General features: G+C 43.2%; 1 protein-coding gene across 2 annotated transcripts in view; it reads right to left on the bottom strand.

Annotated features, from left to right (window-relative positions):
- Positions 1-4,816: 4,816 nt before the first annotated feature.
- The window catches only part of SINHCAF (SIN3-HDAC complex associated factor), a 31,705-nt gene continuing 20,600 nt past the window's right edge, over positions 4,817-15,921 (bottom strand). The window contains exons 2-6 of one of the 2 annotated variants that reach the window (XM_060245716.1): positions 14,911-15,061; positions 14,212-14,311; positions 11,998-12,124; positions 10,598-10,748; positions 4,817-7,722 (exon numbers count right to left, since the gene is read on the bottom strand). In XM_060245716.1, coding sequence (XP_060101699.1) covers positions 7,560-7,722; positions 10,598-10,748; positions 11,998-12,124; positions 14,212-14,311; positions 14,911-15,038 — 669 coding nt within the window. In that variant the 5' untranslated portion in view covers positions 15,039-15,061 and the 3' untranslated portion in view covers positions 4,817-7,559. The remainder of the gene's footprint in view (positions 7,723-10,597; positions 10,749-11,997; positions 12,125-14,211; positions 14,312-14,910; positions 15,062-15,921) is intronic. The other variant, XM_060245717.1, reaches the window with a different exon arrangement.

Genomic DNA, 15,921 nt, shown 5'->3' with positions numbered 1-15,921 from the left:
CACATCAGTGACTGCAGGAGTGTCAGAAGGCAGGGTGACATTAAGAGCTTCAGCCATCGTGGAAATTAGGTTGAGATAGGCCTTAGAACCATCGGATGGAAAAAGGCAGTCCGGGCGAGGTGTGTTGGAGCCGGGGGAAGCTGGGGAGTTAGGATGGTTGGAGCCGGAAAACCTAGAGCTCACTGACAGATATGGATGAAAAATAGTAGAGAAGAAAAGGGAGAGAAATATGATACCACAGGGAACACGAAGACATGAAGAGAAGAACGAGCTAAGGAGAGGAACGCAACGAGGAAGGTGTTGTCTGAGCGGTGGTTAGGAAGAAATTGAGTGGGAGGGGTGCCTTCCGCTCGCTCCAGGCACGCACAGTCGATGAGTGCTCCCCAGGGCGAGCCAGAAAACATGCCAAAAAAACCGCTCAAGCGAGCTTTTGGATTCTCTGAGGTTAGGGTCCATTGCCAAGGCAAGACCCATGTGTGCACAGAAACCACGATGAAGATCAGTTGGTTCTTTCCCGTGTTGCAGGCTTGTTGCCTGTTTTCACACAGGTGCCAATATGCCACTGCTTTACTACTGAGTAGAGTTTAAAGCTTTCCTCCAGTGAAGGGTTCCTCCTCCAACTTAAGGGGGTTTCCCTGGTGAAGGAAGTACCACTGGAAAAAGACTTCAAACTTTGCTGAGCATACCAGTAGCCATCTTCTCCATGCCACGACTCAGAGACAGAAAAAACCCTTCTGAATAGCAGCTTGATCTGCAACATGTTGAAAACTAGTGTGTGTGTGTGTGTGTGTGTGTGTGTGTATATATATATATATATATATATATATACCATTATATTATCAGAATATTAATCGGTACTAAATAGGCCAGAGGCAATGTTTAGCTTCACATCGTAAAATACTTCACTTACCAAGTTCTGCTTATCAGCCCCATGATTAAAAGCACAGGAAAAGGCTTGGATATTAGTGAGACTTTTTGGTTTGGTTTTGAGCGTTTACACTGGAGAGCTGGTAGCTCTAATGCCATATTGTAGAACCGCTGCCAGCTGTATTCCTACTAAAGGAAAGCCCTGATCAAGGGGGGCGGGAGAGGAGGAAGTGGAAAAATTAGAATGGGCCCCATTTATTCATCATTAATGAGGAAGGTGCCGGTTTAAGACAAAGTTAGAATAGGGGGAAATGTGGATTTTATTGTGGAAGATTACTGCTCCCTCTCATTTCCAGATCTCCCCCCCTCCCCAGTCACTGGTGGGAGGGCTGCCAGGTCCAGGTTGGGAAACTCGTGGAGATCTGGGGATTGAGCCTGGGGAGGACAGGAATCTCAGTGGGTAATATGCCAGTCTTCTCTCCAAAGCACCCACTTTCTCCAGGGGAACTGATCTCTGTAGTCTGCAGATGAGCTGTAATTCTGGGGGATTCCCAGGTCCCACCTGGAGGCTGGCATCCCTAGTAAAGACTGACTTTGGCAGCTTAATGACAGGCCATACTTACCCCATCCTTGAACAAAGCTTCACCTTGTTTCACCTTTCATGCATGTCCTGTCAGGGGAAGAAGTGGTTTGGAAGATACCCTGCTGAAACCACTTCAGGCTTGTGGAGATCTTGGGACGCAAATCTACTCATTTTCAGTCACAGTATGAGGACATTCATTTTACAAGCTTAAAATATTATGAAAGGTAGAAAAGAACACATTGTTTTTAAACTTCCCAACCTATTTTACAGATCTTTCTTCAGAAACGCAATGTTGCTAAGTTTTCTGGAATTCAGCTTTAATGATGTGATAAACTCCTAAGCGCCCTTGGGGATTTGTTATGCAAATGACTCCATCTTGTGGCCTTCAACTGTTATGTTTGGATATTGTGTCTGTTGAATACTCAATACCAGCTTCCATCCATCAAGAGCCGCTGTCTACAGCTGCAATCCTAACCAGGGCTTTTTTTGTAGAAAAAGCCCTGCAGGAACTCATTTGCATATTAGGCCACACCCCTCATGCCAAGCCAGCTGGAACTGCTTTCCTGCTTACTACCCTCTCCAACCTCCAGTAAAATGAGACTTACCTCTAAGTTAGGCCTACTTAGGATTGCTTCTCATACTTCTTTTAAAAGAAATAGTTATGCTCTTGGATATTTGCCTTGCAAATATTTGTGGAAAGTAACACAAGCACAATCATTAATGATCAAAATAGTATTTATAGAGTGGTTTGCATGCAGCTCAGGATGAGTGTGACATCAAAGCCAGTGTGTTCATAAAGCCGTCTAATTAGGGAAGGGGGTTGGGAAACTTGGTAGTCATTTTACAGTAAAGAATGTTAACTATGTTTGGAACCCATAGTTCCCCCCCCCTTCCAGATTGTATTACTACTCCTTACGGTTGCCAGCCTCCAGGTGGGACCTGGGGATCCCTTGGAATTAAAGCTCATTTCCAGACTACAAAGATCAGTTTACCTGGAGAAAATGGATGCTTTGGAAGGTGAACTCTGCAATTGTACCCCACTGAAGCTCCTGCCCTCCACAGGCTCCATCTCCAGGAGTTTTCCAACCTAGATCTGGTAACCCTACCTTGGGCTTTTTTTGTAGCAGGAACTCCTTTGCATTTTAGGCCACAACCCTGACGTAGCCAATTCTCTAAGAGCTTACAGGACTCTTAGTACAGGGCTTACTGTAAACTCCAGGAGGATTGGCTACATCAGGGAGGTATGGTGTGGCCTAATATGCAAAGGAGTTCCTGCTACAAAAAAAGCCCTGAGTCCCTGACCCTACCCTCCACCAGTGGCCAGGGGAAACCTGGCAACCCTAATGTAAACAGACCCCCCCTCCCCGCAACTGAACATATGTAAATTAATTACTGCATTAAGGGCCAAACCAGACATGACAGCACCCTCATGTCATGCCTGCCAAACTGTGGTGCTCTTGTTCCCCTCACCTTATCAAGTGATGAAACGGCTGTACCCTCCCTTCCCCTGGAGCCTTTGCAGAACTTGAAAAGGTCTGTGGGGAGGAACAAGAGTGTCATACTGAGGACAGGCCCAATCAGTATTAAGACCCTTATGGCATTTTTAAATGACTTTTAAAATGTCAGCAGTATCTTTATGGTAGCCGCAACATTGCTGTCACATGTAGTCTGGAAATACTCTTGAATAACATTTTTATAGCGAGGATAACCGGCAGAAGGGGCTTTGAAAATTATTCCCACTGAAATGCTCCTCTCAGAGGTTTGACAGGGAGATCTTTCCAACAACCTCCCAGTACAATCCTAAACAGAGTTACACCTAAGCCTATAAATGACTGGTCATTTATAAAAGACATGTTTCACCTGTCCAGAACCTGTTTTAGGGGGCTCACAAGTAAAACAATGGATGTAGAAAAGCATGGCACTAGGATTGCCCTTTTGGTCCTCTAACCTAGTAAAGTATTAACTATCTCCCCCAATCCTGATTAGATTCCAGTAATGCCTGATTTTTCAGGATAGTATGTGTACTCAGGCTTGTAGCTACAGGGCGGATCTGTGGGGGCCCTACCCAGTGACTTCTTGTCGGGTGCCCCAACTCGGGTGCTCCAACCTTCCCTCCCCAACGCAGGGGTGAAAGCTGAGTGGCTGGGAGCCAACCCCTCCCATGATTTAAATTGCATGGCAAGAGGTACCAGCAGCAGCCACTGCCCCTCCAATGGCATTTAAAGGGCCTGTTGATCAGCCAGGCACCCTGAGTCGTGGTGGTGGCCAGGGAAGGGGAGCCACTAGGTGTCCCTGACATTTTTACATGCCCAACTTTTAAAATCCTGTGTATTTGTGGAGGGTCTTGAGAGGATCTTGAGATGGAAAAAGAAATTGAAATAAGGGAGGGGACTAAAGCAGATAATGTTACAATACTGGGGAGACTTCAACTACCCTCACACTGATAGGGTAAACATGCTGTAGAAATAAGATTTCTAGACATCATAAATGACTGTGAACTGGAACAATTGGTCACAGAGTCAACAAGAGGATACCTGGAAGCTATTTAAAATCACACTGAAGCCCAGATAAACTGTATTCCACAGGTTAAAAAAGGCACTGCCAAGCCTGGGAAAATAAATAAATGCCCTAACGCGTCTATCTTACAGTCCCTTTTGCCAGCACTTACCCCCCTCCCTTGGGTAAGGGTCTCTCCCCTGCTTCCAGCTCTCCAGGCTACAGCCTGCTTCCAGCTAAGCCTTTCAGGGAAAAAACACCCACATCCTGGGCTTGGCCTTTATATTCTTCCCAGGCCTTACCCATTTCTGGACCTGTTTCCCTCCAAACCCCTTGCTACTCAGAGGGACAGAGGGATCCTGGGAGATGTAGGCTTTTTCCAGTAACTCCTAAGCAGGCTTCCCTGGGGCCTACAGGCCTCGCTAGGCCCAGGATTATGACACATACGCTCACAGCAAGTGTTTTTCAAGGGCCAGTCACACATGCATTGTTCAGATTGGGCTATTATAAACATTGTACACAGGGATGCCTTGAGAACTGCAAGGAAACCTCAACTGGCCCAGAATGCAGCAAACAGAACACCATGGTTTGTAACTGAGCAATGCCCCTTGTCCAAATTTGGAATCCATTGTTTGCCTCTAACAGGCTGAGACTGTTTCTTACAGCAACAAGCCAATTTGTCATTACTTCTGAACCATGCCAGTTTGTCCATCATAACAGTCGATTATTATTATTTTTTAAAAGGTCCCCAACATTTATGCTCTTCTTCAGCTTCATCCACCTCAGTGTAGTTCTCAAATAATTCAATGGTCAAACTAACCATTCTCAGGGGCAACTTTTTTTAAAAAAAGTACCAAGAAAAGTATGCTGTTTTTACTAAATAAATCTAAAATTTTTATTCATTACCCTACCTTTAAAAAAAAAAGTTTGGATTACAAGTGTATGAACAATATAAAAAAGTATAAAAAACAGGTTCCATAGATTTCTACTACATTAATACAAAGTGCATAACTACATACAATTCATCTTGCATTACTACACTGGAAGGAAAAGAGGGAAGGGGGAAAGCAGTCTGCCGCTGGGGTCTAGTAATAAATAAATAAATACAGAACTGGAAGAGATGAAGGAATCATACACATCACATCATACTGTAGTTGTAAAAGGTAATGGAGCCAATGACCCCTTAGAACTCGAAGACAAATGTAAGCCAACAGCAGACACAACAAATTGTCCAGGGCTTTTGTCTGTACACTTTCGAGGTTACCAACAAAGCAAGACTGCCATGTAGTTAGTCAGTTGCACATAAAAGGTCTATTTGATCCTCCCTTTAGAATATTTCTCCTATTTACAAAGGGGAGGGGAACATTAGAGGGGACCCTATATTATAACACAAGGTAGGAAGACAAGCATTCCAAGATCTTTTTCCTGACAACAGCAGCTAAGATTTCATTGTTCAACAAAAGTAAAAACAAACTGTTATGTGTACTGCATATTATTGTCCCCCAAGTGTCTAAATTCTCACACTAGTTTAACAAAACTACAATTCAAACAAAAGTACAAAGTCCGTATGAGTGAGAGCAGCAGCATATCTCCCCTCCCCCAAAAATGATAAAAGAGGCACAACCTATTGTACCATCTAAACAACTCTTGGACATTTATTCAAATTTTGGAAATCTCAATTTCAAACAAAAATAATCTCTTGGTTTTGCCAGATGGCAGGCAAGTACTGTAACGCCAGTGCTTCAAAACTCAACTTTCCCCTCTTCAGTTACCTTTTAAAAGCATGGACAAATCTAGGGCTCACAGGAGAGGCCCATATTGTCACAAGGGCTAACTAACTGGCTGAAGATCCGTCTTCAGAGAAATTTGGGAGTAATGAAGTGCCAGAGGCAGCAAGTTAAAAGTAACAAGCAGTGCCAAATATAGAGGGAGCGGGGTTAAATTGGCAGATCTGGGTTGGAGACTGAGCACAAGATTAAGACAGGGACTGAAGGCACTTCTGAGAGGTGTGGAGGTGAGAAAGGGGTGAGGTGGGGAGCAGTGATATTTGGGCACTTGGTGGTGCAGCAGACAGGACAAAGGACCAGTAGGGGGAAAAAGGAAGGATTTACTGTCACCTGCGATAACTTCTAGGATATGTAAACCATTTTGATGCATTTTGCAAATCTGGAAAAGAAAATGTCATCCACTTGTAAAGGAAGCCCTAAAAGTAGTGATAAAGAAAGGAAATGCCCCAGAGAGTTGGGCACACACATTCTTAGAGGGAATATGTTATAAGAAACACTCTTTCCTCACACTGCTACATGCAGCATACCTCTAAATCTAATTCTGCTTAGATCATATTTTTAAAATGGGGTTTAGGGCAATCATTACTCCAATGGTCTTTTCTGGGGTAAGTCAACGCATAGTGTGGAAAGAAAGAAGGAATCTTCCTCCTGAGAATTTTGTAGGATGGTTATCTATAGCTCACCTTAATGGTTTTCAGTTAAGATGGAGAGAGATTACCATTTTATAACAATTCAGCAGTTGGAAATGGGACATCAAAACAACAGCATTGGGAAAAAAACCCAGGTTATCAGAATGGTCTTGCAAATAATGGAGACTGCTATTCCCACTCTGGGCTTGACAGTTAATTTTCATGCAATTAGTTATCAGGATGTGAAATTGCACAGTGGCTGCCATTTGCATACTTATCTCTAATTAAGCACTTTTTTCCATCCAAGAAAAACTTTCTAGGTTGGGGGGAGAGGCGACATGTTGTATACTGGGTGTTCTGCAATCCTACATATGTGGTTAAAGTTATGTTTGCAAAGGGCAGAAAGACCATGAACTATCCCCACCCCATTTCCCTGCAAATATACGCTGTAATCCTAATGCAAAAACGATACGTGTGCTGCATGCGGAAGGAGGAAGGTCACTCAGTTTTGGACCGCATCACTTCCCCTTGCTGCAACCACCATCGGAACCTGTGAATGCCACCCAAGAGTGATTGTGTCCTCAGTCCTCCTAGGCCAGCTATATCATGGCCCTGCTTTATCATGGTAGAAGAAACTAAAATGTAGAGCTCCCTATTTTCACAAGATATACATAGTAGGAGAGTCTTACACACAGTGGACAAACTTCTGTACCCAAAACCATGTTCTAAGAGCTGCAACTGTTCAAAACTTATTTCCCTCAGAGGAAAGGAAAAGGCTCCTGGCTATTTTAAGCATACATAATGCAAACTCTGCCGTTTGGACAGAAATATACATTACATATCCCTTTTAAGCGTATGACAGAGCCAAGCCAGGTGGTTATTGGATGCAGAACTGTTGCCTGGATGTATGGAGAGTTCTTTGCAGCAGTGTCCAGCTTAACTATGCGTCTCAAATAATATTAAATATTCTTTACAGTCTTTTCAGAAGTGATATGAACAGATTTCTGACTTAGTGGAAGTGAAGCAATTAAAAAGAGAGACCCAATAAAACCCTCAAACAGTTCAAGATTTTTTTCCTTTAAAAAAAGTGGAAGTCTTTTGGCAGCATAGCAGGCCTCCAAAGTGAGCCGAAGATCACCCCCGAGCCTTTCCAGAGAGAAAGATTCCATTTAAAACACCTGCAGTTAGGTATGGGAGTCACCACTCTTCTTGGTTGGGGACAGGTGGCGACTGGGGGTCCTGGGATTCAGGCTTCTCAGTGGTGGACTTTTTGTTACTGCAGCAGGGTTTGAAGAGGTGAGTGTCTATAAGGACTTCTCCAAAGCGACCTTTGTAAATAATTCCACAGCACACTTTTTGCCTTCAAAAGAAAATAAAGAGTGTCATTAGGGAGAATTGCCTGTGCACACAGAACTGTCCAGATCGTAACATTATGGCCATGTGAAAACTCAAGCTGACAGTAGCTGCTGAACATGGGATCAGAAAGGATTTCAGGAGAAGCTTCTAACCTGTGCAACACACAGTTCTGGCCAAAGAAGAGGCATCAGCAAAGAATCCTTGTAACCAGGGCTTTTTTTTTTGGTAGCAGTTACTCCTTTGCATATTAGGCCACATACCCCTCCATGAGCTTACAGGGCTCTTAGTACAGGGCCTACTGTAAACTCCAGGAGGATGGGCTACATCAGGGGTGTGCGGCCTAATATGCAAAGGAGTTCCTGTTACGAAAAAAGCCCTGCTCGTAACAATACACTATGGCAGGTCAGCTGACCTCTACAGAAGTCTCCCCGGACACAGCAAATAGGAGATTTTGTTCTTCTGCTCTTGGGATGAAGCATCTTCATCTTATCCTACCCACCCACCCACCCCAAACGTGAGGCAGGTTTGACAGGTCAAGAAGTTATGCCACCGTAATATTTGCTGGAGACAAACAGCACATTTGTTCATGCCAACCAGGGGTTTATAATGAGGTAGAGGGCACACCAAAAGGACATTTTCATGTTGGCACACCACACAAAAAGAATGCTGGAAATACTGACTGCAAAAATGCTCATTATCTCTTTAGCATCCCAGAAGAAGAACTCCATTTTGAGATGCTTCAATAATTTCAACACAGTTTGCACCCTGAGTGTACAATTATAGAACAACATCCTATTATTACTTATTTTTTATTTATTTCTGTCAATTTGTAGTCTGCCCTTTCCCATGGTGGGCTCAGGGTGGATTCCAACATAGTAAACCATTAAAACTAACAATAAGCAGTCTAACAGATAAATAGTAAAATAATCACAATTAAAACAGATTAAAAGATTAAAAATAAAACAGTTAAGCTGCAGCTCAGAGTTAGTTCAAGGTAGCATGGATGGCGATTCAGTCATGGAAGGTGTGGACATATCAATTGAAGCACTTGTCCCAGCCTAGGTGTCCAAAAATGTCAGCTGTATCAGCCCAATTTTAAGCAATCAGTGCAGGGAGGCTAATTTAGATGGAATAATAATAAAATTCGTATTAAAACTTGTGTTGACAGTTCTTTCAACGGTAACTTAACCAGCTTGGTGCTCAAGAGCCCATCTGTAGGTGTCCTAAACAGGGCTTTTTGTAGAAAAAGCCCAGCAGGAACTCATTTGTCTATTAGGCCACACCCACTGACATAACCATTGTTTTCCACAGGGCTTTTTTGTAGAAAAATCTCAGCAGGGACTCATTTGCATATTAGGCCACAACCCGACACCAAACCAGCTGGAACTGTGTTCCTGTGCATTCCTGCTCAAAAAAAGCCCTAGTCCTAAATCTTTGGGGTGCTTTCTTTGGCTGGTGCATGCATGTGTGTTACCAGAGCAACTTGCTAGACAAACGCCCCCCCTCCACCAACTTCTGCAATTGGCAGCTAAACCCTGGAACCAGGTACCCTGCTCAGCTTCAGAGGATGCTTGTGACCCATAAAACATCTCCGTGGCATTGCTGTAACCTGTCCTCTCCCCTGGTGCATGCAAAGCAAATAAAGGTGTTTCAACTCCAAGTGCTATGCAACACTATATTAGAAACACCGCAGCTACCTGGAACGTGGATCAGAAGGCCACTAGCTTATAGCTGCTCAGAACTGCTGCAAACATTCCTACCAGAAACAGAATTGTTGACATAGCAGATAGACCATGTGGAGGGTAATTTCTGTTTGCACAGCAGCATCCTCAACCGCTGCACAGTCCCCCATGCACAATTTTGTGCTTTATGACATCACCAATGGCAGGTTCCTGGACTTCCAGCTCCCACTTCAGGTATGCATCAGGATAGGTACCCTTGCTGGGCTAAAAAGGCATTACAGCTGACTTCCAGTACCGAGCAGGTAGCTTATCTTGTAGCCAGACTAAGCACATCAGTACGACTGCTGAATATCGACACAGCATCCATCAGCAACCTAACAGCAAATTTATACTGGGGACAAACAGACCCAGCAACATGGCTTTGTTTTCAAGAGAATATGAAGCCCTGTGACCTAATTCATGCTCAGAATGCGATCCACTTATTTTATCTACTTAACATCCTTAAATGCCACGTCTGCAGCTCACTCTCTAATTGCAGAGAGAACGGAAGCGAGAGAACCTTGTAATTAAGAAGACGCTCTATGGCAATTCTAAGTGTGTTTTTAGCCTCCATCTATTAAATTTTTCTCTACATCTAGAATTGCAATCTGCTTCTGAGGAAGGCTCTGCTTTTTGGGGTTGTTTTTTAAAAAAAAAAAACCTAATAATTTTAGGATGGCATGGCACTGCCAAAGCTCCTAAGAGCCTGGAAGCCAAGCACGGTCAGCACCTGGATGGGAGACCTCTAAGGAAGACTGGGACTGTTACGCAGAGGCAAGCCACCTCTGAACGTCTCTTGCCCTGAAAACTCCCCAAGGGATCACCACCAATATTCCCTCTCTAAGCTGCAGAGTCTTGTGAGCACAAATTCTACTTTGTGAGCTACTGGCATTAAAGTTGTGAGGTACTGCATAAATTATCGTGCTCTGAGGCCATTTTTCCTAGCTAAGACAACAATGTGTGATCCGGAAGCTTAAAAACTGTGAGCTAGCTCACACTAACTCAGCTTAGAGGGAACACGGGTCACCGCAAGATGCTTTCAACTCAATAGCACATTATAATATTTTTTATTATTATGGCCCAAGCTCACTGCTGGCATCTTAGAAATAATGAATTAGCAATATTAATAATTAGAGGATGCACAAAGATTGCTTTTACCTTTTCCAGTATGTGAGATCTAAGAAGGAGAAGACAGGTGTGCGGCTGGAACCTGGAGGCATCTCTGCATCTGAGCCATCATCTGACTGGTTGCTGTAGCAGGGTGACTGGGCTGGAGAGGCGCTTGAGGTGGTGCTGTGGGCATCGGAGTCTAGAAAAGGAAAGAGACTAATCACCACAATGACCCTGCGGCTCCTCCCTATCCAACCTCCAAATGCACAAGAGTCTCCAAGAAGTGTACTCTGAAATAAAGCTCTGACTTCCTACTGAATCACCCCCTTGAGAGATTCCAGGGTGGGGCAGTTTGCCTTCAATGGAGCTGGATTTCACCTGGCTTTGGAGCTTGGATAAGGCCACAGCACACCCAACTAAGATTTGAGGAAACAGTGGGGGAAGGAGAGAAGAAGCGTGTCAAGAAAGACAAAAACAGCAAAGTTCTGAGTTGAAAAGAAAAAAACTTGAGCGGAGGTGGTCAGTAGAGCAGGCTCAGAAAGTCCTATCTGCTTGCCTGACAGGGCCAAAATGGGAATCAAGTAAGAAGCCACTCCAAGGGGAGCTGGGACAAGAAGTTCAGGAAGTTCATGCAAACAGGAGGAGGGGCTTCCTGTTTCTGGCCCTAAGGGTAGTTGAGGAAAATACAGGGAGAGTTTCTACACCATGCTGAAGCCACAAAGTGAGCCCTCTCATAGTTACCAATAAGGCATCAAGGCCTGACACAACTACTAGTTTTACCTCACAGTTCTGAAGTGTCTCTTCCTTGGTACTAATGCCCAGATCCTACATACATTGACTTTAGATACAACTTGTAAAGTATCTAGTGCTACTATTATTTGATTTTTCCTTTCAGAAACTCAGGGTCATGTTAATAGAATTATCTGATTTCTGTTCTCACAACAATGGCCAAGCAAACAGCAGCTGTGCGTCTTGGAGTTGCTTATAATAAAATAAACCAAATGTTTTTGGTTTTTTTAAACCTACTTCAAGGCTACAAGCTTGGCTAGGTTTTGTGTCGATTAGATAACATTTAAATAGATTGCGCAAAGACCTTAAGCTAGTGGAATTGCGCCAGTGACATTATAATTTAGAATGCTCCAGCCAGACCCTTAACAACTACAAAAAGAAAAGAATGTAAGACACAAGTGCAGCAATTAAAATATCTGCTGCAAGAATTACTGGACAGCTTGATTAAGAAAGTCCTTGCAGTTTCATTTAGAATCAATGTTTGTAAAAGACAGGAGGTGCACCTGACTTCCAGAAAGTTCTCACTATCATCTCCTCTGAAGGACATCTTCTGCAAGTTGTAGGGCAGTTCCAGCTGCTCAGGGATTTGGTGCTTCTACACCATGTACAACTAAACACTGGTAAATGGACAGATTTGATGGTTGCAGAAATCAACCTACTGTGTCGTTTCAACTCTTTCTGCAGTTTGTTTATTTGACTGCTCTTAATTCTGGTCCCAGAGAGTGTTTTCATCTTCTTTGGCTTCAGGGTCGTTTTAAGACTTGGTCCGGCTCTTATATCCACCACCTGAAAGACAGCCCCAGAAATGTCATTATTCAATCTAGCACCGCTTTCTGCACTGTGTTTATAGAGATGCAACCAGCAGATCTGTTTTGCTACTGGTTATGCTTTCCTCTGGCGCAAGGAGCTGTTGCCTAAATGCAGAGCCCCTATGCATCAGGGGAAGGATCTCTACTCTAAAGGTGCTCTTAAATGAAGATGATATTGGATTTATATCCCGCCCTCCACTCCGAATCTCAGAGCGGCTCACAATCTCCTTTATTTTCCTCCCCAACAACAGACACCGTGTGAGGTGGGTGGGGTGGAGAGGGCTCTCACAGCAGTTGCCCTATTGATTAAGCTGCAAGATCCAACACTGCAATCTAACCCAACTGAGCTTACTTCAAAGGTCCCTCAGTTTAAACTGGTAACACATTGTATGGGAAGGCAGTCCTACTGATTTGTACTTAAAATACCAGGGCCACAAGTACTCTGCACTTCTAAAAAAAAAGATGGGGGAGAGAGAAACAACTTGAATTAAGTCCCAAGATTTTGCATCAAGGTAATCCAAACTCTGTGTATAGAAAACTCAATTCAACAACCTGTAACAACAATTAAAAGTCTTCAGACTATCATTTCTTTTACTTTGTATAATTTATTCAACCCCTTTTTTATCCTGTCCCATCTCCAAAGAGCTTGGGATGACATATGTAGTTTTTTCCCTGTTTCATTTACCATCACAATCCTATGAGGCAGGTTACGCCAAGATAGAGGGATTGGAAGGAGAGAGAAGACTTGACAAAATATACTATATATTTATTTTTAAAGTCGCTCTCATGTCAGGGTTAGTGCTGGGTCTTAGAGTCTTAATAGCTGGGGTGCTCAGGGAGAGACAGGCCTCCACAACCCAGATGGAGAACCACTTGATTTTTTTTTTAAAGAGGCACTACACATACTTTATTGAAGACAAAATTCATTTCTTCTTAGGACATTTTCACACACACTGAATAATGTACTTACAATGCTCTTTGCAACTGGATTTTACTGTGTGAACTGGCAAACTGCTTGCAAATGATCATTAAAGTGCCTTGAAAGTGCCTTATTCAGCACGTGTGAAGTCAAGTCTTATTACAATTCGAGATCGGAATTCGGAAACAAAGCAAACATTTACAGTGATTCCATATCTTAAATACACTAGCTATACTAAGCATAAACTACAATACTGGGTTAAAATGTCAAAACTGGGTTGTACACTTCTGTCTAATTAAACATGCTTGAGCTCAAAATCTGGCTGCTTTAAAGCGTATTTTGTTAAAACAGTCTCCAAGAAGGAAAGAAATATAAAACTGATTGGTTTTACCTGGAAAACTGGATAAAATTGACAGTATAATAAAACATGCGCAATTGTCTCTACCATATCTGAATGTCATACCCAAATGTGTGAATGTTCAGGATTTTTATAAATATTTCAAAAAAATTTATATTCTACACTGATGTTTTTTAATTTTTATGCTACTACAGGTTGCTTATTTAGGGTTTTACTGTTTTCTTTTGCCTAGGCAGCACAACAATAGTGGCTTCTGTAACATCCAAACTGATGACATGTTCTGATGAATTCGGAAGCTGGCACACTGTTTCATGTCGTTTTGGTTGGTTCTCGTTAAAGATACTGTGTTCTCATGTATGGTTAAGGAGGGATACCCCTAGAAGGCAAATATTGTAGCTTCCTCCTCCAGCCAATCAGGTTTTTGAATCTGCCTTGACTCATCATAACTGGTGAGGAAGGTGGCATATACATATTTTCACAAACTAACCCGTTCCTATCCTGATTTCCTGAAAGAATCCTGGCAATTCCAGTCTTTTGAGGGTGGCTGAGGATCCCATTTGAGATCACTACCCATCTCCCTCCCAGAACTACGGCTCCCAGGGTGCCCTGGGAAAAGAGAAGGACAACTAAACTCTAAGAATGTGACACCAAATATGAACAAGGACCAGAGGCTCCAACCCTTTTTGGTATAGAGACCTAAAAGCCCTAATTTACTTGGAATGGTGACCCACCCAGGGCCGGCCCAAGGTTTTTTGGGTGCCCTAGGATGAGGGGATTGTCAACTCACGTGATTCCAGTTCTTTTTTGAGCCTGCTGGCAGCTTTTTCCACCTTTTCACTAGCAGGACACAGGCATTGCATATATCTCCTGAGCGAGCCTCATGAAGACTGTGAAGAAAAATGCCTTGGTTCAGTAGTTTGGTCTCCGCTACAACAGCCACAAATGCAGAAGACAACTTTTGATTTGGCCCTTTTTAAAGAAGCAGGCTTCACATGTGGTAGGGGAAGCACATTCTACCCATCCAGAAACATAAACCATTGGTCAGTCAGCCTGTGCCCCCTCATGACATGGTTAGTTGAGATCTCTCTCTCACAGAAGCTCTTTTTTGCATTTTTTTTTTTGTGTGTGTGTGTGTATGTACCCGTGCCTGGAAGTCATCGCAACCTCTGGTGCCTCCTACTGGGGCATGGAGGACATTCAGAGAAGTGTTTTGAAAGTCTGCCTCCCGACTGCTGGTATTCCAAGGAGGTCTCCCATCCAAATACTTGCTGAGGTTGGTCCTACTTAGCTTCCGAGATTTGGCTTGCCTGGGCTATCCAGGTCAAAGCAATGCTTGGGATCTCTTGAAGCAAAAGCCTTTTAGGAAGGCAGGTGCTACAATCCGCTGAATGGTACACTTAAAAGCTTATCAAACCAAGGCAGAATTGTTCTTCCCGCACTTCTTTGATAAAGGCAATATAGCAACTGGTCCAGCAGGAACTCTTACCCAAAACAGTTCTGGAAGTCCTTCTCATAGCGCTTGCTGTCGGTGAAGCGGGAACTGGAAGACTTGGCTCTACAAATACAGCAACCCTCTAAGCTCCGGTACATCTTCGGTTTGTGGAATCCAAACATCTTCCACTTCCTCCTCTGTTACCCTGTAAGAGGTCAAATGAACACAAGAGTGACCTTAAAACAAACAGAAGGGATACCCAGGAAGGCAGGGAAGACCCAGCCTCCACTACCCTCGTGTGCACCTCTGGTAGTACATCTGTTTACAAAAATGTGTGGCAGGAAGATGACAGATTGCGTCTTCTCACAATTCTCCATCTTCTATACTTGCAGGGGTCTCCAATGCAGCTCTGCCAATCCCCGGCAGTAGCTCTTTCTTCCCAAGGCAGGAGACATCATAGCAAATTCAGTCCGACATGCAGCAAGGGGACCATAATTCACATAAAAAGGTTGCCTCACAGCTTCAGTTCATATTCGTCAACTCAGCTTAATGTGTCAGGACACATCCCACACAAAAGGGGGAATCTGTGGGTTTGATCCAAAGAACCATGAGCGGAAGTCACTAGCTTTTTCCCACATGTGGCTAAGAGAATGCTTGTTCAAGAATTCACACAGCACTAGAATGGCTAGATTCCACGACAATTTCTTGCACTGCTGCTAGATTCCACAGCAGTTTCTTTCCTCCCTTTTTCTTAAATTTTATTTTCACGTACCTACAAAACAATGCTAAAAATACCAAAAATACATACATATAATATAAATACGCAACACAAACATAAAGTTAAAACTTTAGAAACTGCCAATCAGCATTTTCCCTCTGTACACTCTATCATTTACCCCAGCTCTTATATCTGTGTCCACAGGCTCTGGATAATAACATAGGGTGTCTTATTCCTTTTAATTTTCTTAGAGTTTTAAATGCATCTTTCCAAAGTAATTATAAATTCTAGATAATTAGTTCACATAGATATGGTTTTCATGTTTCCAGAAAGATTTTGCCTTGCTA

The sequence above is a fragment of the Heteronotia binoei genome, chromosome 8 (assembly GCF_032191835.1).
Source record: "Heteronotia binoei isolate CCM8104 ecotype False Entrance Well chromosome 8, APGP_CSIRO_Hbin_v1, whole genome shotgun sequence".
Lineage (NCBI taxonomy): Eukaryota > Metazoa > Chordata > Lepidosauria > Squamata > Gekkonidae > Heteronotia > Heteronotia binoei.
The sequence above is the reverse complement of the archived record's forward strand: the minus strand, read 5'-3'. Positions and strand labels throughout refer to the sequence as shown.